Source organism: Pelodiscus sinensis, chromosome 10, assembly GCF_052426305.1.
Source record: "Pelodiscus sinensis isolate ZL-2025 chromosome 10, ASM5242630v1, whole genome shotgun sequence".
NCBI classification, from domain to species: domain Eukaryota; kingdom Metazoa; phylum Chordata; order Testudines; family Trionychidae; genus Pelodiscus; species Pelodiscus sinensis.
Genome location: NC_143061.1, coordinates 28,371,675 through 28,394,483, shown reverse-complemented (window position 1 = coordinate 28,394,483; position 22,809 = coordinate 28,371,675). Strand labels below are relative to the sequence as shown.

Below are 22,809 nucleotides of genomic sequence, written 5' to 3'. Positions count from 1 at the left end.
GTATAACTCAGTGAGGGGCAACCTAGGCTGGCGAGTGGGATGTATGAGTAGCCCTCCTTCATGTAAGAGGGCTGCAAGATTGTCATAACCAAGACGGTCTCCTGGTATAGGGTAGTTTTGCTAACTGCATTTGCATACCTAGAATTTGTAGGAAATATTGATTGAACCACACCAGCGCTTTGATTGGATGCAAAGGAAGTGCATGGCTCTCACAATCAGTGTTGTGTGCAATCATCACGCACCTCACTTCACGTGCCTGTGCTTTACATGCGTGTCACTTTAATAATTCCAGTAGGGAAAAAAAACTATGCGGATGAAAAACTATGAGGACGAAAACCAGCAGAATCTGGCAACCCTATGCGAAATGGTAAACAAAATGTCTCATGGGCCACACATAGACCTCCAGGACAATGTAGCACTTTAAAGACTAACAAGATGGTTTATTAGATGATGAGCTTTCGTGGGCCAGACCCACTTCCTCAGATCAAAATCTGATCTGAGGAAGTGGGTCTGGCCCACGAAAGCTCATCATCTAATAAACCATCTTGTTAGTCTTTAAAGTGCTACATTGTCCTGCATTTTGCTTCAACTACCCCAGACTAACACGGCTACATTTCTATCACTATTCTACATAGACCTCCAGTGTGCCACATGTGCCACATGCAGCCGTTGGGCCACAGGTTGCCCACTATAACTGAAAGAGATTAGAGAAGAATATTTTCCCTCTTTTTTTCTGTGTATTTACTTAATTCTTTTGTCAGACTTTGTGTAGCCTCTTTCCTCTGACATAGTCAGTTTTCCCCGAGGTGAAGGGATGATCTAGATGGTGCTTAGTCCTTACGTGAGGCCACGGAACTGGACTTGATGACCTCTCAAGGTCCCTTCCAGTTCTAGTATTCTATGATTCTATGATTTAAACCAAGGTAATTTAAATAATTATTTATATTACATGCTTTTTAAAAATCCTTGATTAAAATCAGGCTGAGACTTTATAAAACTAATTTGAAAATGTGTGTGGTTGCAACTTTAGATTAAAATGTTTAATAAACTAAATAATCAACGATGAAACCACCGCTAGTAATGTAACTTACTGGAATTTTACAAACATGAGCCAAAGCGATAGCCAAAATATTGAAAATGAATTAATTTTGTAAACACTTAGTAAAGTATATAACTTTATTCCCATCATTTTCACATGCTTAATGTAAAACATATACATAAATATTTACTGCATCAGGAGCTAAAATTATATTTGTAATAAACCTTTTCTCTACACACCATAAAATCTTTGTCATTTCACCCTGGTCTACGGTAGGAAGTTATTTTGAAATAACCCCCTTTATGTCAAAAAAATAGTTGGAGCATCCACACTACCAAGCCCGTTATTTTGAAATCTGTACTCCTGCTTTCCTCAGGAAATAACACATTACGGTGGACACTCCACTATTACTACTACTTTGAAATAACTACTCCCCAGTGTAATTTGAAGTAATTACTCCCCAGTGTAATTCTGGGGCTCTAAGGCGAGATAGAGCATCCTCAATAATGGACCCTGTCTTGGATTAATTTTTAGGCTTTCTGGTAGTGTGAACACACTATTTAGATTTTGTTATTTCAGGAGTTATTAAATTGATTTTAATTATTTTGAAAGTTTCCTAATGTAGACATGCCCTTGAAAAGTACTTCAGTGTTATCAGTGAAAAGTTATTTAGATGTTCTGTATATTAACACTTAATGTGAATTTTATATGCACTCAGGCCAGCAAATAGCTCCTATTTGCTATTGGACTCCTAAATTTACATTTAGGCAAGTAAGTAAGTGTGGACTTTCAAAAATCCTACTTGACAGAGCAGCACAAGTTTCATTGAGTTCAAACTGAAAACTGGTGGAGTATATATACTGGTTGAAGTGCTTCAGATTTCTTGACTTGTAGAAGTTTAGTACCTTGGAAGGTTATGTTACAAATATAGCAAGGATTGTTTGCTTATCAGTTTTGTGTTGTCACAATAAGGATGTTAATGAGACCCTGGATTTGTCTTTTACAACACTGAGTATTTAAATATGAAAAATGTTTAAATAAAATAGTAGGAAGATGGGTAGAGCCCTGCAAATCCTCAAATATCTGCTTTATATCTATCATCCAAGTTTTGTATCTGCACAGGGATGGGATCGTAAAACCACAAAAATTGGCAGGGGGATTTAGGAACTGATACTGACATTGCCTTTATGGAATGACTAGATTTCAAGTTGATGCACCTTTTCAGTGTATTAAAACAAAACTAAAATGCCCGCTCAGCTTAACATTCCCTATCTTAAATTCCTGAGCCTTTCATTTCAAACTCTTCTTCCACTTATGCTTTGTTTGCATTTTTTTAAACTTTCACTGTCTGACTGATAGAGCTGAGTAGTAAATGGTTTCTGATGGTTTAGAATGTTTTCCAGTTCTCTACTGGGACAAAGTGGAGATATTTTATTTTATTTTACCAAAAAACAGAGACTCTCCACACCCAGCAATTACCAGTAACCTGATGACTCTTCAAGCACTCACCTGTGATGCGCACAATCTGAGTTCAAATCCCTCATCTAAATCAAACAGAGCAGGGATTAAACTCGGGTCTCTAACCCTGATGAGTACCTTAATCCCCAAGCTCTTAGCTACTCTGGACTGAATAAAGGCTTACACATATTTTTCACACTATCTCAAACATTTTGACCAGAAATTCCCACCCTGAATCCAAGAGAGTTTTCTTGATGAAAGTTTCAAATCTGGAATGTTCCCAAGAATAATTTTGAAATCACCATATTCTGATTAAAAAAAAAATCTTTTGTCAAAAAATTCCTGACCAGCTGTATTGAAAAGTTTTATAAACATGGGACAGAGATTCTGAGGATACTGTCATTTGAACCCCCTTACCCATCCTAATGACAAATGGGGAGCACTCACAGCAATCAGAAAGTCAGAAGGTCACTCAGTTGATAGTATGCATTTTCTGTCCAATAACCATTTGTATGCACTGCTCACAGGTGCAGGAAGTTAGAGTGTGGGGATGCTGAAACACCTACAGGTTTTGTGCCCAGCAGCCCACCAATAGTCTCGTGCCCCTAATACTTCTTTCAGCCGTCTCAGGGCAGCCTCCTTTTACTTACTAGGATCAAGTAAGGTATTTAAATTATTGATTTGTTCTTGTGAATCAGGCAGAACCTCTCACCAAAGAGTGCTACCGCTTCTGAGCAAAAATTATGCATCCAATGAAGTTTCAGTGAGAGTGAGTTTGTGCTGAAGATGTGCTGATACTGCGTATGGCTTTTCTCAGTCACCTCAAGGCTTACTGCTTTACACTGCCAGAAAGTTCTGTTCCTTGATTTGACTGTAATTGTCAGCCAATGGTGCACTCTATAAAGCTACCCGGGAATTTATTTTAAGCTTAGAAATACTGTGAAATTTGGCTCTTGCACCTCTCTTGGATTGATGTCCCCACAAGGGAAGTCTTCTGGAAGCTGATCTGGAAGCGCCGCGGTCTGGCCCGGGTCCTCCGCCGCTTTGCTCCGTGTCTCCCTGGTCAGCTAGTGCCCCCCCCCCCAAGCAGACCAGGGAGACGTGGAGCAAAGCCCGGGGCCTGTGGTAGAGCAGGTGGGGCGCTGCCGGTTGGTCCCACAGCACCGCTCCTTGGCGCTACTGGACCAACCCGGCAGCACCCCAGCTGCTCTGCCCCAGAAGTCCTGATTCAGCCGCTGCTGATCAGTTTCAGCAGTGGCTGAATCAGGACGCCTGGGGCAGAGCAGCTGGGGTGCTGCCGGGTTGGTCCAGTAGCGCCGAGGAGCGGCCGCGCTACTGGACCAACCCAGCAGCACCCGAGCTGCTCTGCCCCAGGCGTCCCCAAGTTAGCCGCTGCTGAAACTGACCAGCGGCTGACTACAGGAAGCCCGAGGCAGAGTTGCTCTGCCCCGGGCTTCCTGGAATCAGCTGCTGATCAGTTTCAGCAGCAGCTGACTTGGGGACGCCTGGGGTTCTTAAGTTGAATCTATATGTAAGTCAGAACTGGTGTCCAGATTCAGCCGCTGTTGAAACTGATCAGTTTCAGCAGCGGCTGAATCTGGATGCCAGTTCCGACTTACATACAGATTCAACTTAAGAACAAACCTTCAGTCCCTATCTTGTACGTAACCCGGGGACTGCCTGTATTCCTTCCCTGCAAGGTGAAAGACTGGTTCCTCCTGCTGAGCTTGCATCTGTGTACTCACCCCTCTCCCACTTCTAGTCCCTTGGCGGGAGATGAGTCAGCATCCTCATGCTGAGCTGATCTGTCTACAGCAACTTCCCTGCATTTGCCTTGAAAGAGGTACACAGTTTCCTCTGACCGGCTACACAACAGCTTGAGTGCTGTGCGGTCAGTGCCAGATTTTGAAACATGTTGTGGGTGCAACTAGTTGCAGGAAATATTTTGTCCCTGGTAGGAACATTTTCTGTTGCTTAAATATCTAGTTACTCGACACTTAAGCACAATCAGGTGTTTAGATATCTGGGTAAAACTGTAATTATTGTTCTTTAAACGCACAAACTTAGATGCACAAAAAGAGAGGTCCAGTTCTCCCTGTTGTCTTGGTTCACTGTAAACCTAAATGTGTTTATTGTCTGCTTTTAATGTATGCGGTCTTTAAGGTTTATGGGACATGTAATGAGATCAGTTTATTATTGTGGGTGGAGCTGGTTGGATATTTTTTTCCAGAATGGTTTTTCATTAAAAAAACACCATATTTCATCACACTGAAATATCTGAGAAAAAGTGATCTATTGTAATAAAAAAAACCAAAATAAAAATAAACTTTGGGGAAAATTTTATTTCAGCTTTTTAAAATTCTATTTTAGTTTTTCACTTTTATATAATGTTTATAATTTTACATTATTTCATTACCATTGCATAGTACTCTGTGTTAAAATATCAAACAGCAGACAATGAAGGAAGAGCTTTCGGTAAGCCCACTTTCTTTCTAATATCCTGGGACCAACACGACTACAACAATGCTGGATAGTATTAAGTCCACTTTACAGATGAGAAAATTAAGCCACATCATTTTAAACCAGTGGCTTCCCCAAAGACTCACAAAGAGCCAGTAGCAGAGATGGGAATAAAATTTTAGAGTCTCAACTCCCATTCCACTACTCTACGAGTACATCTGAACAGCAGCGTTATTTCAGAAAAACTGGAATTATTCCGAATTAACAAAGAGCATGTATACACAGCAAGCCATTATTTTGAAATAATGACAAGCTGGAGGACTTCTTATTCTGACTCTTGTAACCTTATTTCACAAGGTGTAAGGGAAGTTGAAGGAAGAGTGTTCTCATTGACATACCAGAAGTTGCGTAGCTTAATTCGACTTTTACCCTGCTGTGTAGACGTGCCCTAAGAAACTGCATAACCTCCTCACCCAAACTCCTCTTCTGACTTACTCCAGATTGCAGTAAATCTTTATATAAAGAATGTGGTAAAATGTTCTCAGTAATAGAAGCTGAAGCTTTATGGGAACCTGTGGAGATTCCTTGACTTGCTGTGGTGCATTTAGAAATGTTCTACCTATACTTTGTGCCCGCTTTCTATAATTTGTTTAATTACAGAATGTGAAATAATATTTTATTTCCATTTATTTTGGCACAATTACAAAATGTTTTCAAAGACATTATGGTTTGTATATTTTTACAGGTTTTCTGTACCATGTTATCCAATACCGTGTATGTTGGTCAAACTCATCATCGTTTGTTTACCCAGTTTAAGCAGAAACAATTAGTCCTAGGTTTTGTTGGATGTATTTCCTTCATTAACTACACATAAAGTTTATGGAAATATTGTGGCCTAAAGAAATGAGTAAACTGAAATTTCTGGGACCTCAAGAAAATGGATTTTATAAGTAATACTGACTTATTCTTTGGAGAAAATTAGATGTATAGCTCAGTCTTTAGAGTAGAAAAAGTCAATGGAAATATCTTTTTGCATTATGTTTTTATATCTATCTATAGATATAGATATAGATAGATATATCTTGTGTGTGTGCAGTTCTCAGGTGTGACAGAAGGGTGCTCAGTTTATCTAGGTAGCGAAGGTGGCTCTACTCCATCTTTACCCCCATTTTGTCATGAGGCCAGCTAAAGATAATTTAGCATAATTTGATGTAATCTCAGAGGTGCTGTAAATTATGCCTAGTGTTTAAGGTTCTCTGAGACTGCTGCACTGTCTGAATACATAAAGCTGGCTTTACCACCTGGGAATTCTCCAGTGAAGGGGACATTCTGTGCTACCTGCTTATCGTAGCTTTAAATTACCTTTGCCCCCAAAAGACTGAAAAGGGATCTTAGGCTGGGCCAGTATAATTAATGATTAATCTGGTACAACACATGTATAGAATACTTAGCAAAACACCTGTAAGACAAGATTCAGAATGATTTGAGGCTGTTTTTGTAAAATCTGCTACGCTTCTCATTTCAGTGATTGAAAGCCTATAGTATATCCCTTATTATTTACCCTTTAGTTGGTATATTGAGCTGAAGGAAGGATTCTTCTAGCCTTCTAGCCTTCTAGTTGCTATCCACAGTCAAAGAACTAACTTGCCAGTTCTGTTGCTTGATCTCTTATACTAATTTATCCATCAGCTAATTTGTCTGGGTCTCATCTCATTGACTCTGATGAAGATCCAGACACTTGAGAGGATTTACTCCCAGCTTAAACTTATGCTTTGTAAATTACCTTTGTATATATTGTGCCTTTGTTCAATGTTTAAAATGACATTTTTGGCTCCTGGTTTGTAAGGTACATGAGTCACTTCATAGAGAAAAAAAAACATATCCTTGTATATGGTGCCTAAGGGTGTGTCTAGACTACCTAGTTTTGTCGACAAAAGTCCACTTTTGTCGACAAAACTATACCAGCGTCTACACTACCGCTAAGTTCTGTCGACATAACGTCGGCAGAACTCAGCAGTATTGTCGACGCTGGTATACCTCATTTTACGAGGCATAACACCTTCTGTCGACAGAAGGTGTTATTGCCTGTAACGTTGCGTCCAGACTACGGAGTTCTGTCGACAAAGCAGCTTGCTTTGTCGACAGAACTCAATGTGTCTGGACGCTCTTTGTCGACGGAAGTTTTGTCGACAGGATCTGTCGACAAAACTTCCGTCGACAAAACGCGGTAGTCTAGACGTACCCTAAGAGAGCTCAGATGAGAGACAGGGAGATCCATTAGATGGTGCATGTTCATCTGTAGTCTAAGAATACAGGTTTGAAGAGAGCTTTCAAGAGAGGTTTAAATTGGACATTAGGAAAACTTCCTAACTGTCAGGGTGGTTAAACATTGGAATAAATTGCCTAGGGAGGTTCTGGGATCTACATCATTGGAGATATTTAAGAGCAGGTCGGATAGACATCTATCAGGGAGGACCGGATGTAATAGTATAGTTGATTAACCAATAAGCAAAAGCTTATAGGTTAATGCTATATACTGTAAACATTCTCTCCCCCCACCCCACCCCCTGCAGTAAATTTTTTAGCAAGCTTGCCAGCAGCCCAGCTCAGTCCTAACTTGTGCCAGGTCCAGGTCCAGGACATACCTGCTGCAGCTCTGCATTTAAAGTGTATTAGGAGCAGGTGGGCAGGCAGCCTGGCTCAGTTCCAGTTCCATGCCAGGTCCAGGAGCTTAGACACACATATCACCCAGCACACATATCACCCAGTACTGGACGGAGCCATTCCAGCCCCCCAAGCAGACAGTTTAATTGCACCCCGGAGTTGGAGGGGGGCTCATGTGAGGCCCCACCACGTGGGGGAGGGTGTGTGTGTGTGTGTGCAGAGCTGGCTGCAAGCGCCCAGCCACCACAGGCCAAGCCTGGCAGGGCACTGTGAGAGTTAATGTGGTCGCTGCAGCCTGTTATCTGGGAGCCGCCAGATGCTCCCCCATAGATGCGTGCTCCCCCATAGATGCGTGCCCCCTAGCTAGCCCATGACTTAATCCCCAACCCTGATACCATACCTCACCTCTATACCTCCCACACACAGGCTCTGTATTAGAGGCAGTAGTGAGGGGCAACCCCATACTGCTGCTTCTGATACAGGGGAGTCCTTGGAGTCCAGTCCAGTCCAGAGCACACTGGCGGCTGGCCCCACTCACTGGGGTTTATAGAATAGTCAAGTAGCTGATAAGACTTCATGAGGTTAATTGAACCCGCAACCCTGTACTCCCAAGGCGGGCACCCGTTCCACTAGGTCATGCAGGAACCTGCCCCTCCACCTTACTGCGGGTAGGCTCTTTATCCCACCTGCCCTAGTGCCTCTTGACCTGACCCCAGGGGACCCGAGACTCAAACCCACAACCCTGTCCTCCCCAGGCAGGAGCCCTAGCCACTAGGCCACACGGGAACCTGCCTGCAACCTAGATGGTGCTTGGCCCTGCTATTAGGGCAGGGGACTGGACCTGATGGCCTCTCGAGGTCCTTTCCAATTCTAGTGTTCCATGATTCTATAATTCATAACATATTAACCAGCTGTTCTACACAGCAATCAAAAGTATGGATTTTGTCATTTATACTGATGGAATAATTCTGTCAAATGCAGTGGAGTAGTGGAGTTACTTCAGTTTTACACCAGTGTAATATAACAGCATAGAATTTTGTAGTTGAACTTGGTTGAGCTTCTGGACCTTAACAACACATGAACTTGAAGGAGCCTCTGAAACCTGTTTAACTGAAGGCTTCAGTTGTTGGCCTCAATATTCAGGATACTGAAAATGTTTACTTTCTACTGAATGTCTGGGGGGGCAACCTATTTACTTTTACCAGAAAGAATTGTTATATTCTGATCTTGGACTTCTTTTATGTTGGTGTAATTCCTTTGCCTCAGTACCTATTTACCCTAGAATGTGTGTCCATGCTGTTTAACAGTGACTGAATGTAAGGGTGCCTTCTCTCACCCACTGAGATCATTCTCATTTGTGGATATTTGTGCACACTTCATGTTCAAACATGCACACGAGAGTCTCTGAGATCACAGTTGTGAGATGCTTTCCTTACACAGCCGTGTGGGAGTGCTGATTTGTGTCCATGCTGTTGAGAGAGTCAAAGGTCAGTCATACTACTGCCACCTGTCATACGTGCATGTCCGAATTAGCTTCTATTGGAAAAATGAGTCTTTAAATTGAATTCCCTCTTAATGGAATTTTTAGTAAATGAGTGCACTAAGATGGCTAACGCGTGCTGTATATTCTTGAGCTACAGCAAATATTTTGTTTGAATTAATAGCAACAAATACACTGTTATCAAAGGCAGCAAGAAACAGCTGCTTTAGAGTATATGGTAGTATTTGGAATACTGACTAATATAAACATTAAAGAATTGTTTCTTCTTTTTTTTCCAGCCAATGTTTTCAGTTGCACCAAGTTTAGCCACCAATGCATCAGCAGCCTTTAATCCTTACCTGGGGCCTGTCTCCCCAGGCCTGGTCCCAGCGGAGATCTTACCAACTGCACCGATGCTGGTTGCAGGGAATCCTGGTGTCCCCGTTCCCGCAGCTGCCGCTGCTGCCGCACAAAAATTAATGAGGACAGACAGACTGGAGGTAGGAAGTATTATGCTTTATTACCTCTAGTTAATCTTATGCATTAGTCTCCTCCATCTTCAGTGCTGTTCTTATGAAGGAAACTAATAGCACATAAATTACAATCCCGACCAGGAGTGTGCACGGTTAATGTGATATCTTCATAAAAGCCTCTGAACAGAATGCAACGTGACCGTCGTGCAGTGACTTAATAACTCACATGCTTTCCTCACTAACACAAAAGGAAATAGGTAAGGTTGCCAGATAGTTTCAACAAAAATACTGGACACATTTGACAATTACATCACAATCTACATTACATCTTATTTAGAAAACACCGGACATTTATATTTTCTCATTTATATTTTCTCAATTTGTTTCCTGAACAGAAAGCTCAAATACTGGACTGTCCGGTTCAAAACCGGACACCTGGCAACCCTAGAAATAGGTGACACTCAAACCTTTTAAAATTTGGTAATCCGAACACAAGAGTATCAGGACCCAAGAACTACATTGAGTGTGATATAGATAGGTGTAGGCTGTCAGGACTTGGTATAAGTTTCAGAGGGGTAGCCGTGTTAGTCTGTAACTGAAAAAACTTAAAAAACTGTGAGTAGTCCTGCAGCACCTTAGAGACTAACAAAACTGAAAGCTCATGATACCATCTACATGTTTTGTTAGTCTCTAAGGTGTTGCAGAACTATTTGCTGTTTTCTCAGGACTTGGTATAGTGATACTTTAGCTACCTGGATAAAAGATCTTCAGTCTCTTTGCTTATTTTCATTCAGGGTATATATTGCTAGAATTCCCTCAGAGGCCTCCTGTTTATCTTTTGCTACAGCCCTCATAAATTTTAGTCCTCTGTAGCAGTTATTCTCCCTTGCCCTGAATCTGTTCTTATCTAAAATGCCTGACAGTGTTTTCAACACCTTATGTCTGTGGCGACGTAGGCCCTGAGCCAGCACTGTGCAGCAGACTGTCAAAATATGCTGAAAGATGGCTTTCCACTTCTCTGTTGTTATCAGTGTAGTCTGTAAGATAGTGTTTACAATCCCAAATTTCACAGACTTAGTATTTATAATTAAATGGTTAGAAATGTTAAAAGACCATATTAGCAATATATTTATTTGTTTTGTTGTTCTATTTCACGCTTTAAATAGGGTATTCAGATATTGTGAGTCCTTCCCCCCCCCAATAAAGGCAACATTTAGCCATAGCTATCACTCAATAATAACCCCAATTATTTCCTGAGCTGTGTGGTAACTGACAAATGAGGATTTTTAGTACCAATCTCTGTATTATAGTATAGATAAAAAATAAAATTGTAATTTAATCCTGCAGATTTTTAATCACATGATAGATTTTTTAATAATACTAGGGATGTAAAAAGTCATTTAAAAAGGTAACTGTGTAACCACAAAAAAATCTTAGCGGGTTACACGTGCTGAGAGTGCTGGACTATAAAGCTTACCGAGCTTTATACTCTAGAGCCTATAACGAAGTTTCCATGAGAGCGAGGCTGCCAGCTGCTGCTGTGGGCTCTGCAACCAGCTCCCCGAGTAACCTGTGGCGGTGGGGTCTGGACAGGCCCCGCAGGGCAGGAGGAACTCTCTTCTCAAGGTGGGGGAAGAGCTGATCCAGCCCTTACTGTTTAACTGCAAGGGGTAAACCTTTTACATCCCTACATCATACAAATTGTGTCTTTTCAATTAAGAGAGATGTTGAGGTAAGTTAAAATTTGGGGTGTAGATCCTCAACTGCTGTAAATCAGTTTACACCGGTTTTGGATCTGGCCCATCAGGATTTGAAGGAAAAAGTGAGAAGGAAAATAATGGATTGCCATTCCAAACATTTTAAAATAAAATAATTCATAACTTTTTCTGCCATTTTTTGGACCTGCATCCAGAGGAAATCTGTCTCCTTGTATGGAAGTTATGTCCCTTCCACAAACTCTTCTCATAGTTACCAAGTTGCTACTTAGAGAGTTGCAAGTTAGAAGCAGTGTAGAATGTCATCCAAAGTGTCATCACTCTCTGAACATTTCCCAAGTCTGTGTGAACTATAATAAGAGTTTAGATCACCACAGTTTCCTCTTTTGAAAGATCACTTCACTTCCCCTTTTGGAGATTTTTTTTTTTTTAAGGAGGAGAGTTTTCAGAAACCCAGCCAGATCACTGGTGTAGCAATTTGAGACCTGTGCAATGTTGACTCTTCCGTTACTTCCAAATCATCAAGGAGGGTTTTCTTTTGATAATTTCTACATCACAGTGGTTACTTGCCAGGGATGAATTAAGACCAATGAAGAAAGATAAGTAAACAATGTGAGGACCTGAAATGAATCTGAGAAGACAGTGCTGCTGTGAGAATTATTTTGGGATCTCCTTCAAAGTGCTGGCTAAGTCCACCTGCTGACCTGTTTGTGTCAAAAGCATGCTGCACTCTTTCTACATTCAGGAAGCTCCAGAAAGCATGGTGCCTTGCATGTATAAGAATTTGCTGAAAATTGGAGACAAGGACAGTAGATCTTCAAAATGGAGCATTTGACAGGAGAGCTTCAAAATGGAGCATTTGGTCAGAATGTGTTTGTTAATGTTCTTATGACATTTAAAACATTAGCACAGTGGGGGATCACATTTCTCTGTAGTAGAGGATTGTGCTCCTCCTTGAACACCTAATTGTACTAACCACAGTCTAACCTAAGGTCCATTTTCAAAATTTTAAAAGCCCCAGCAAGCATCCAAAAGCAATAATCTTTTTAAAATGACCAAGCTGCTTTGCTTTAAACTTTGATTGAAAAAAAGTTACAAACCACTGGAGATATACACATTGAGACTTAAGAAGTTTCTCATTTGTTGCAGGTTTCCTGGTGGAAAATAATTGTTTGAGGATTTGTCCTGGATAGGGCTTCACTTTGACCTGAGAAAAGTTTCACATTACAGTGGAGGAGAGAGCAGGGCTTCTTTCCCTTTGGTAACTTTCACTTGTGAAGTAACACCAGCATATTGATGACCCTACTCACAAGTGGATGCTTCAGGGGAGTCCTCTAGAGAGGACAATCATATGGCTTGCTCACATTTCAGTCATATCCCCCATGTTCAATGGCACAAAATAGGAGAATCCTATTCTGAAGCAATGCCCATTTAAACCAGAATAGTGATAGAAATGTAGCCGTGTTAGTCTGGTGTAGCTGAAACAAAATACAGGACTATGTAGCACTTTAAAGACTAACAAGATGGTTTAATAGGTGATGAACTTTCGTGGGCCAGACCCACTTCCTCAGATCTGATCTCATTTTGATCTGAGGAAGTGGTTCTGGCCCACGAAAGCTCATCACCTATTAAACCATCTTGTTAGTCTTTAAAGTGCTGTTTTTTGTTTAATTTAAACCAGAGCTTTTACGGCTGCTCTGTCCCTGCTCATTTTTTTCACAGATCCCCAGTCATTCCCTGCCCTTGGAGCTTGCAAGAAATAATCATTTGCCCCTCTTTTCAGGTTTACTCTCTGATTTCCAGTTCGCGGACTCGTTCTGCATTTCTTGCCTATTATAACAACAGCATTATCAACTGCTTCAATAATACACTTAATTTTTATATGCTCAAGTTAGTAGAAGTAAATGTCTTACCATCTTTTGCTAAAGTGAAATAAGAGTTTCTTGCACATTAGGTTGTTGGGTGTATCAATTTAACTAAACAGTTTTAAAACTTATTTAGTTAAATTGCTACAATTTTCGTGTGTGGTCAAGCCCCTAGTTATGTGTCTTTACTAAATCAGTCCAGAGACACTTAGCCCTGGTCTACATTAGGACTTTATTTCAAAATGACCCCCAACCTTCCCGCCCCACCCCACCCCCCATTGAATTTATAAGCAGAACATCCTCACTACCAAGCCCATTATTTCGAAATAACAGGCCACAGAATTCGAATTCTATACTCCTGCTTTTCATCAGGAGTAACGCTAATTCTGAAATACTTATTTCAGAATAACGGTAGTGTGGATACTCTGGTGCCACTAATTTGAACTAATTACTTCCCAGTGCTTCCTGTGGCTCTAAGTCCAAGGTAGCGTGTCTACATTAACAGAGCCTGTCTTGAACTAATTTCAGTGATTCCGTGTAGTAGATCATGCTGGTTGTCAAATTTAGTAATTTCAAAATAATTTCCTAGTGTAAACATGGCCTTAGTGTTAGGAACTTTATGCTGTCTGGCAATGCAGCTACTGTTGCATTGATCTGAATGGAGAGATGCCTGGAGTTGTCCCTGCCTTCCCAGATTGATTAGACAGTTTGTTCTGTTGGATTCAAGCAGCCATCTGTACAACGGAAATTTTGTGTTAGATAGGAAATAGGAGGTCTGTTACCTCTGCTATTTTCACTGCTCCTGAAAGCAAACAGTCTACTAGTTAAGCCAATTTTCTGTCCTTCCAGTGGATTTGTTGAGCCATTTTAGGACAGTGTTCTTTTTTTATCCAGGTGCTTCCCATCTTTGGATATTTTTGTTTTGTTTTGTTTTGACTGTGATTCAGACTATATTGGAGTTCACTTAGTGGTTCCTCCTCTACAATTATACTCTCACCCTCGCTTCTCTCCTCTTCACAAAAACAGCAACTATTCTTCTGGAATCTGATTTATTCTACTTGTAGAATGTAAGGACATTAACTTATTTTGGTCTGCCTTCTAGAATATCTAGATTTTGTATTTGGAGAGAAAGTTCCTATTTAGCATTTTATTGACTATAAAAATGCTCTTCTGGCTTCTAAATATTTACAGATCTTTAATCCTACTCAGTGAATAAATGTGCTTTATTTCTACAGCATGCACCTGATTTTTTTCTATAATTAATATAATTTGAAATTATATGATTATTGAGTGATTCACAGTTTAGCTCCCTGCCTTTAGCATTGTCCAGTTTAATAAAGCAGATGGGATTTTAGTCAAAACTTACAAATTATTAATTCTGTTCTCAGTTTTAAAACTATATTTTCAAAAATGATGTACTGCTTTGTTCATTAAGGTAACACACATGCTCTTGGAAGCTTAAACTATGAATGTTCTACAACTACAGGCTTTTATTCTTTTCAACATTCATAAAAGGAAATTAAAATCATTTATTTTTAAGACAGATACAGACCACAACGTATTCTATGCAAGCCATAGGGGCCCTAGAATCAGTGAGAATATCCCTGCAATAAAGTTGTTGATAGTTACTAATAACAATGTTAAATATTGTGTAATAGAATAGTCATGTAACCACATGAAATCTTAGCGGTTACACGACTATTCTGTAGCCGCCAAGGGCCGGGCCAGCAGCCAGTGCGCTCCTGGCCCCACTCCCAGGGAACCCTCTGTCACCTCACACTGCTGCCTTTCATACAGAGGCAGCAGCGCAGGGTGGCATCAGACCCTGTTCGTGGGAGTTCGAGCTCCCCATGGACAGAAGCTGCTGCCATCAACCAGCCTCTGTTTGCAATGGGCCCAGGCTCACTGGACAGAGCCTGCACCATGGGATGCTAGACTAGCCTCTGTCTGCAGGGGCTGCTGCTGCAGGGCAGCCGTGGGATACGGAGCAGTCTCTTTCCATGGGGAGCTTGGGCCTGCCACAAACAGAGGCTGCTTCGTGGTAGCCTCCCCTCCCACATGCTGCTGCCTCTGAGATAAAGGTAGCAGCGCAAAGGTGCAGGCAGCACCATGGAGCTGGTGCTGGGGGTAACCAGCATTTAAGCTGCCTGCCCCTCTCACTGTCTCTGTAGGGTCCGCGGAGCTGGCACACGCCAAGAGCCTGCCTGAAAACCAGATCCCCGTGCATATTGGCTCCAGCCTGCTCCCCCCTCGCCCTCTGCATTGCTGCCTCTCTATCAGAAGTAGCAGCCTGGGGGTGGGGGAAGGCAGGTTGACCCAGTGCTCATGGGGAACCTGCTTAAAGCCAGCTTCTCATGGGCTTCTGCTCCCACCTTCCTTGCTGCCTCTGTATCAGAGGCACTGGGGGAGGGGGGGGAGGGAATGTGTAGTCGACAAGATTAACCGATAAGATCAGATTTATCGGATAATCATGTAGTTGACTACACATTGACATCCCAAGTTACTAGTAAAAGGATCAACTTCAAATGTTTTGGAGATTGTGTTTAGTTCAGGTAGAGAAGTTTGGATGTTTAGCTAGATTTAACCATGCCAGCCAATCTGGAAATCAAGATGGAGATTTCATGAGATTAAACTTCCCTAGGAGAGTTCCAATATATCATAAATTTAACTAAAAATACTTTGAGTAGAAGTCTGCTCTTCTCTGTATTCCTGCTTCTGGCCTTGGCAGAAATCTGACAGTAGAAAATAACATGAAATAGAAAAGGGGAATGTAAAGGAACGAGTTGACTGACGTTATCGGAATTTCAAAAAAGTTTCAGTTTTGTTTGAATGTGAATAATTTTAAATTTTATCCAAACACTGCAGATATGGCTGAATTCATGCATTGGACTCTTGAGCTGCCGCCTCTTTTCTGAGCAGAGAGAGAGGGAGAGAGAGAGAATTTTCTCATGATACAGTACTTTTATATTTCAAGGTCATAGGAGATCTAACATAGCTGTCAGAGTACAAAAGATACATATTTTTTATTTTACATGTAAAATGTGTTGTAGGTTGGAAAAGTTGCTACTCAGTATAAAGAAGCAAACTAAGGGAAACTATTAGATATGGCCTGATAGCATTACTTTGGTAGAATAACTGCCTAAACATGAACCTAAAAATAGAGTCGTATGTGTGGTCTAGACTGGGGAGGTGGCAAGTCTGCTACCAAATGGAGCTGTAGGTAAGAGTCTTAAGGCACGTCTATACTAAAAGATCGACTTAAGATACACAATTCCAGCTATGTTAATTACATATCTGGAGTCGATGTATCTTAAATCACCATCCACAGAGTGGGAGGTTGACAGTAGCAAATGCTCCCATTGGCTTCCCTTACTTCCTGTGAGGAGCAGGAGTACCAGTACCGACGGGGGTGCTGTCTCAGATCAAATTAGTAGGTCTTCACTCGATCCCCTAAATTGAACCCTGGGGGATTAATTGCGGCAACATCTACCTTTCGCATAGTGTAAAAATGGCTTTAGTATCATTTGATTGAGTTTTTAAGGAGTACAGAGTGTTAAAGTGTAGCTGGAGAGCCAGTGTGGATGAAAACTGAAGAGCTATTTGAGTTGTTGTAGTAATCAGAGCCAAGCTTCTTGAGAAAATGCTAAAAATGCAGAACTTACCTTTAAAAGAAAATTTTGTCTGTTACATTAGTTTGGCTCATTGTGCAAGTTTACCTGGGTATGAACTTTTGCATTATCTAAATTATCTTTTGGAAGTTGGTATGTAAAACTCATTACTGTGATTGTTATGGGTCATGATTTGTAAAGAACTAAGAATAAAATTGAAATTTGAATCTAGTTCCTTTAAATTTAGGATTTGCAAAGCTCAGGAGAAATAAGCCCAACATCTTGATGTAATAAATAAGAGGAAGTTACCACTTAGAGAAGTTACTGCTCTATTAGTGGGGGATGGTTGTAAAACCAGTGATGGATTTTTGCAGTCTCTAGCATCCAGTGAAAGTTTTTGTAATTGGAACAAGTAGTTAGGGTGGTGTTTCTCCTGAATCAAAAGAAATATCTGGATTTGTGTTTCTATAAGCTTTTGTTTTCAATGTGCAATATAAACACAGTCACTGCACCTGTGTTGTTTTTTTTTTTTTTTTACCTACTGCCTCTTAATCCTACCTGGGATTAAAAAAACGAGAGTTGGTTAGCTGGTTGGTTAGTTAGACCTGTTATGAGGAAGGTTCAGAAAAAACGAACTATAGGTCATTGTGTGTTTTGAGTTGCCCTCTTGTGGTAAAAGGATGGAATATATCTGAGTGCTGTATTTCTATTGATCCTGTTGCTGACATACCTCAATATAAATACAGGAGAATCATAAAGTAATACTATACAATGCACTGAAGTCAAATAGGTAGCTTATGGAATTGATCTCAAAGGATTAGGAAGTTTATTTTGACAATAATTGTACATACTTATTTTAATAAAACAATTCTTAGCAATGTACTTTAGAAATGTATGTTACACTGTTAGCTTTGACCTTGGCTTATTGTTACAATTATCATTCAACATGAACATTGCAAACACATTTTTTTCAAAATCAGTGCACCTTCATAACTGGACCAAATGTAACCAGTAGTAGAAATCAGTTGATTTGGGTTCTCTGGGGCTGATTCACCTTTACTTGAGTTCTTTTTTACCCCAGTAGCAGTGTAAGGAACCTCTAACATGAATTCAAGATGCCAAACTTACAGGCCCCTTTGCACTACTAAGATTTTAATTTGTTTTTGAAAGAGTTCCCTAAAAATGCTGACTATTTTTACACCTTTTCTGTGATCACTTTTCTCAAGTCAGCAGTGTCATGTGATATCCAGGCACATTCACTAATTTTCATTTGATGATGATGCAGGTATGTCGAGAGTACCAGCGTGGCAATTGTAACAGAGGAGAAAATGATTGCCGGTTTGCTCATCCTGCTGACAGTGCAATGATTGATACCAATGACAACACGGTGACTGTCTGCATGGATTACATCAAAGGAAGGTGCTCACGGGAAAAGTGCAAATATTTTCACCCTCCTGCACATCTGCAAGCCAAGATCAAGGCTGCCCAGTACCAGGTTAACCAAGCTGCAGCTGCCCAAGCAGCAGCTACTGCAGCTGCCATGGTGAGTTCCAAATCAATTTCCAAATATAATTTTGATGCTAGAAAAGGATTAATTCATTAACTATTCTTGCTGAAGATATGTTTGTTCAGGTATCCCAGTCACTACACAGTGTAATAAACTTTCACAGCATGTGATGCCATATCTACTCTTAAATAGTTTCAGACTTAAAATATGTCACTAATTTTTGGGAGCTGGCATATACAAGGATGTGTGTGAGTGTGTGTGTACACATACATGTGTCTACTTATATGTAGACCTAATATATGTATCTATCTATATATAGATAGTGTGTGTATGTGTTGCTATAAATCTGTATTTGCAGGTATCATTATTTCTGTCTTTAAGTATATCCATCTAAATTACCATTACTGGTATTCCTGTTTCTACACTAAACTTCATTTTCCTCTTCTTTAATCTATGTGTGGGGTTTTTTTTGTACCAACAGCAAATGCTTAAAAATTACTTAATTTAAAAAACATGATCTGAAACTACTTAAAAGTAGGTTTTCAAGCAAATAGACTGTAACATTATTTGAGGGAAATTTAATTGGTTTGTTCATCTTAAATATTACAGTATGATGAATAATTGCACAGCTAGCGATGCTTGAATATTGCAGTTAAAGGAAGTAGGAAAACTACAGTACATTTGAAGATGATATAAATTAGTACAAACAGGCTATTTGCTTATGCTAAATTTTAATGTGATCTAAAACTGATTTAAATGGATCCAGTTTTTGTTCTTTGCTTAGCTGTTAATGTTGTCCTATATTTTTATATAACTACATGATTTGACCATTAAAATACTACATCATGGTTTGATGTCCCTAGCATAGTACAATAAACATGAGAGAGGCCTTTTTTCTGTTTGTTTATGGATACTTGAGCAAAAATACAGAAGGCAGATTCTCTTTCTCTCTCCTTCTTTCACTCTTTTCTGTTAGATTATCTTGTTTGTAATTAACTACATAGAGGTTGAATCCTCACAATAACAACTCAGTAGTGCCTTTATTGTGCATGCTTAGTCTTGTTATTTGTTGTATATGGCATTCCGATGATTTGTTTTTTATTTGTTTTTTCTCACCTACCCAAAAATGCACTGCTGCCCCCATGATGCACCTCTGCTTGCTGTTTATGTTAATGCGCTTGAACCCCACTGGCCCATTGCCATCATGTGCTCGCTGCCTGCTAATTAAGACTCAGTCGGCTGTCAAATCACTGAAGCGACCCCTCGAGGCAACCTTTGACCTGGTACTATGACCTTTCACCTTTTAGCTTGGCATGTAGCTTTATTGTAGATACAAGTTTTTTTTATTAATTTGTAAAGTATTGAAATACAATGGAAAACTGAGTGTGGTTTCCTGTTCCGATTAGTGGGAAAGAATGCAATATATACATAAATGTATATGCCAAACAAATGTTCCTAAAGTGCAGCAGCCCACATTCAGTTTTAACCACCTTTTAGAATGTTGTAAATGAAGTACTTTGAGGACATTAAAATTGTATTTATTACTATGTATTTGTGTATCTGTTTGCTTGGCATGGCTTAGTGATATTCTTATGTAGATTTAACATTTGTAATGCAATGTTCAAGTACCAGCATGCTTTGGTACATTTTTGCATGTCTAGTTAGACTTTGGGAACTGTGGGTATATTTTTTAATATTATCCTATCTGTTTCATTCACTCTGTAAGATTACTATTAACATTGCTTTTATTTGTCAATCCTCATGGAGCTAGCAGTGCAGCTTTCCCCCCCTCCTCCAATATTGTTGCTTCTTACTGAAAACCCAAAGCTTTATATAATATTTTAGCACCTTATCATAACTTTGAGCTCCAACATATTTACTTATATTACTTTATTGTCACACTAAAGTAATGCTTCCTTTTAAAGCTGTCACCTTGCCTTTTTACTTGGTAGTTAAGTCTGCTCTGGTGCTTGCTTGCTCATGGATAAACATGGTGCTGCCTGATGCTTTTTTGCCTTCTACTGATTTTTCTTTTTCTTTTTTCTTTCTTTTTTTCTTTTGGACTGGACTTTATTTTTTTATACTCATTCACTGTTCAGGGAATTCCTCAAGCTGTACTTCCCCCATTACCAAAGAGGCCTGCGCTTGAAAAAACCAATGGTGCCACCGCAGTCTTTAATACTGGTATTTTCCAGTACCAACAAGCTCTTGCCAACATGCAGTTACAACAGCATACAGCCTTCCTTCCACCAGGTAAGTATCTCTTTAGTTTTTGTAGAGCAAAGTATGCCACGAAATTAGTGTCCAACGTTTGGAATAAATCTGTATTGATAGTCATTGATATAAGCTCAGTTACAGTAGGATGCTGTTAGAATAGACTGAGGATAGGAAGTCTAGGAATTAAGATATTCATGATCAGGTAGGGATCCTGTCGAATGCTGTTTCTATGTATGCTTGTCTTGGAAGCTGGGTAGATGTTCTTCACTCTAATGAAAATCAATGTTTTGGAAGAACATATTCTGTCATTTCAAAACAGACTCTGAAATCTGTTCTCTTCTTTCTCTTTTTTCCTAATTAATACTTTATTATACATCTTTTGAGCTGTTTTGTATTACTCCTTTTTGCGGTAAGACCCTCTTTGCCTTAACTTGTGAAACATATCATTTTTATGAAGGGTGAGGTTTTGAATTTTACTTAGTAATCATGAAATGAATAATTAGATAGCATTATAGCTTAGCTAATATAAGAACATAAGAATAGACCTTCTAGGTCAAAAGAAAGCTCCATCTACTAGTCCAGTATTCTGTCTTCTGACCATAACCAATACCAGGTGCCCCAGAAGAAATGAACACCAGTAATTGTCAAGTGATCCATCCCTTGTCCCTCATTCCCAGCGTAAGGCAAATATGGAAGCACTTTGAGAGTGCACTTGTAAAAAAAAAAAAATCGGGATCAGTCACCAAAATTTTTCTATTAATTTTAACGTGAGCATGATAGACCTCCCCCCAGTTGTTTTTCATCAAGAATAATGCAATGATCCTTAACAATTTAATATGATTGTTGCAGAACCCAAATCTGTACTTGTTACTTCTAAAAAAATCTTGCTGAAGTCATTTTTTTTGTTGCAGGATTGGGTCTATAAAAAGTTTGTGTCACTACTTGCTTCATAAAATCCATATTTTCAGTTTATTTAAAACTCTGTTATACGTGGTATTAGTGAAAGTGGGAAAGGCAACTTTTAACTCTAAAGAGTGGACCTTTTTTTAGAAATGAGACGACTGGCAATCAGAAATGGAAAAAATATTTTCTAACCATTTTTGACATGTTTCTGCCAAATAAACAGGATTCACTTCTGCTTTTGGTGGTGTGGTCTCTCATTCAGTCAACAAAGTATACATGTAATCTACACATTTAGAACAGTTGCTGGACATGAGGTGTGTCTTCTCTGGACCCACTGAAGCTCATTGGGCAACTAGGGTCTGATTGAAAGCCCATTGAAGTAAATAGAAAGACACTCATTGATTCCAGTGGTCTTTGGATCAGGCCTCTCATACACATATTTAAGGGACATAAATGTCTCTTAGCATGTATTTACATGTATTTACATAGTAGACAATCACAGTCCATCCTGCAGGCTTCACATATTTTAGAAATTCCCTAAATCTTGGTTGGTGCTATGCATCTCTGTTAAGGAGCACCTCAGCATCCCTTAAAATCAGTAGGGGTTTGGTACATTTCAGGCCCCTTAGAATCAGGCCCATTACTGTGAAGATCATTTATACTATTTGTATAAATAGAACTGCATTTGCATCACATAACTGACAGGGAATAATCAATAATTCTGTGGGCCTTTCTTGGTCCTTACTCAGGCAACTTCATACTGAAGTCAGTGGGCATTTGGCATAAAGAAGAACTTCAGGACTTACTGAAATGCCACTGGGATTCTGGAGGCTGAATTCAGAGGGAACAGGCTAGCGGTTTCAGGATTTAGCCAATACAGACCATTGAACCAATTCTGTTTTTCATTTCTTTATTAAAAATCACTGTTAAGGGGCAGACTAGTTTGCCATTGCTCTAATGCTGTCACAGAAACTTTAAAACAACATTACTTTCAACTAAAATAACACTTTTCACTTCTCTTTGTGGCCCCTAAAATTAGTTTAATTCTTGCTTGTGCATCATTATCATTAGTGAGGTCAGCACAGCTGTGGAAGTAGTATTTTTTCAATTGATTTCCAATGGCGCCAGGAAGGGAACCTACACTATATTTTTAGGAGGCTCACACAGCAGTCCCAGTCCTGAGAGGGATTGGGTGTCCTCAGTTCTGTCGTCTTGACTTTACATGGAGCTCAGGGTGTCTGGCAACTCCCAACAGGTACATGCCACATTTCATGATTAAACCCTTTAATGGGAGCCAAGGGAGCTCAGCCCCATTCAGGATTAGGCTCCCAAAGAGTAATAACTGACTTTTCTTGATGAAATTCACCAGAGGACAACACTTTCCACGGGACTTGTGCCTCAAGGATGTATGTAGTCTGCA

The 22,809-nt window shown here is 40.0% G+C and overlaps 1 protein-coding gene across 17 annotated transcripts in view; it reads left to right on the top strand.

Annotated features, from left to right (window-relative positions):
* MBNL1 (muscleblind like splicing regulator 1) overlaps positions 1–22,809 on the top strand; it is a 199,035-nt gene that overhangs the window by 157,347 nt on the left and 18,879 nt on the right. For 13 of the 17 annotated variants that reach the window (XM_014569966.4, XM_014569964.4, XM_006115963.5 and 10 more), the window contains 4 exons: positions 9,401–9,601; positions 18,048–18,305; positions 19,499–19,552; positions 20,369–20,522. In XM_014569966.4, the coding sequence (XP_014425452.1) occupies positions 9,401–9,601; positions 18,048–18,305; positions 19,499–19,552; positions 20,369–20,522 (667 nt within the window). The remainder of the gene's footprint in view (positions 1–9,400; positions 9,602–18,047; positions 18,306–19,498; positions 19,553–20,368; positions 20,523–22,809) is intronic. The other 4 variants (XM_006115960.5, XM_006115961.5, XM_075937739.2 and 1 more) reach the window with 1 other exon arrangement.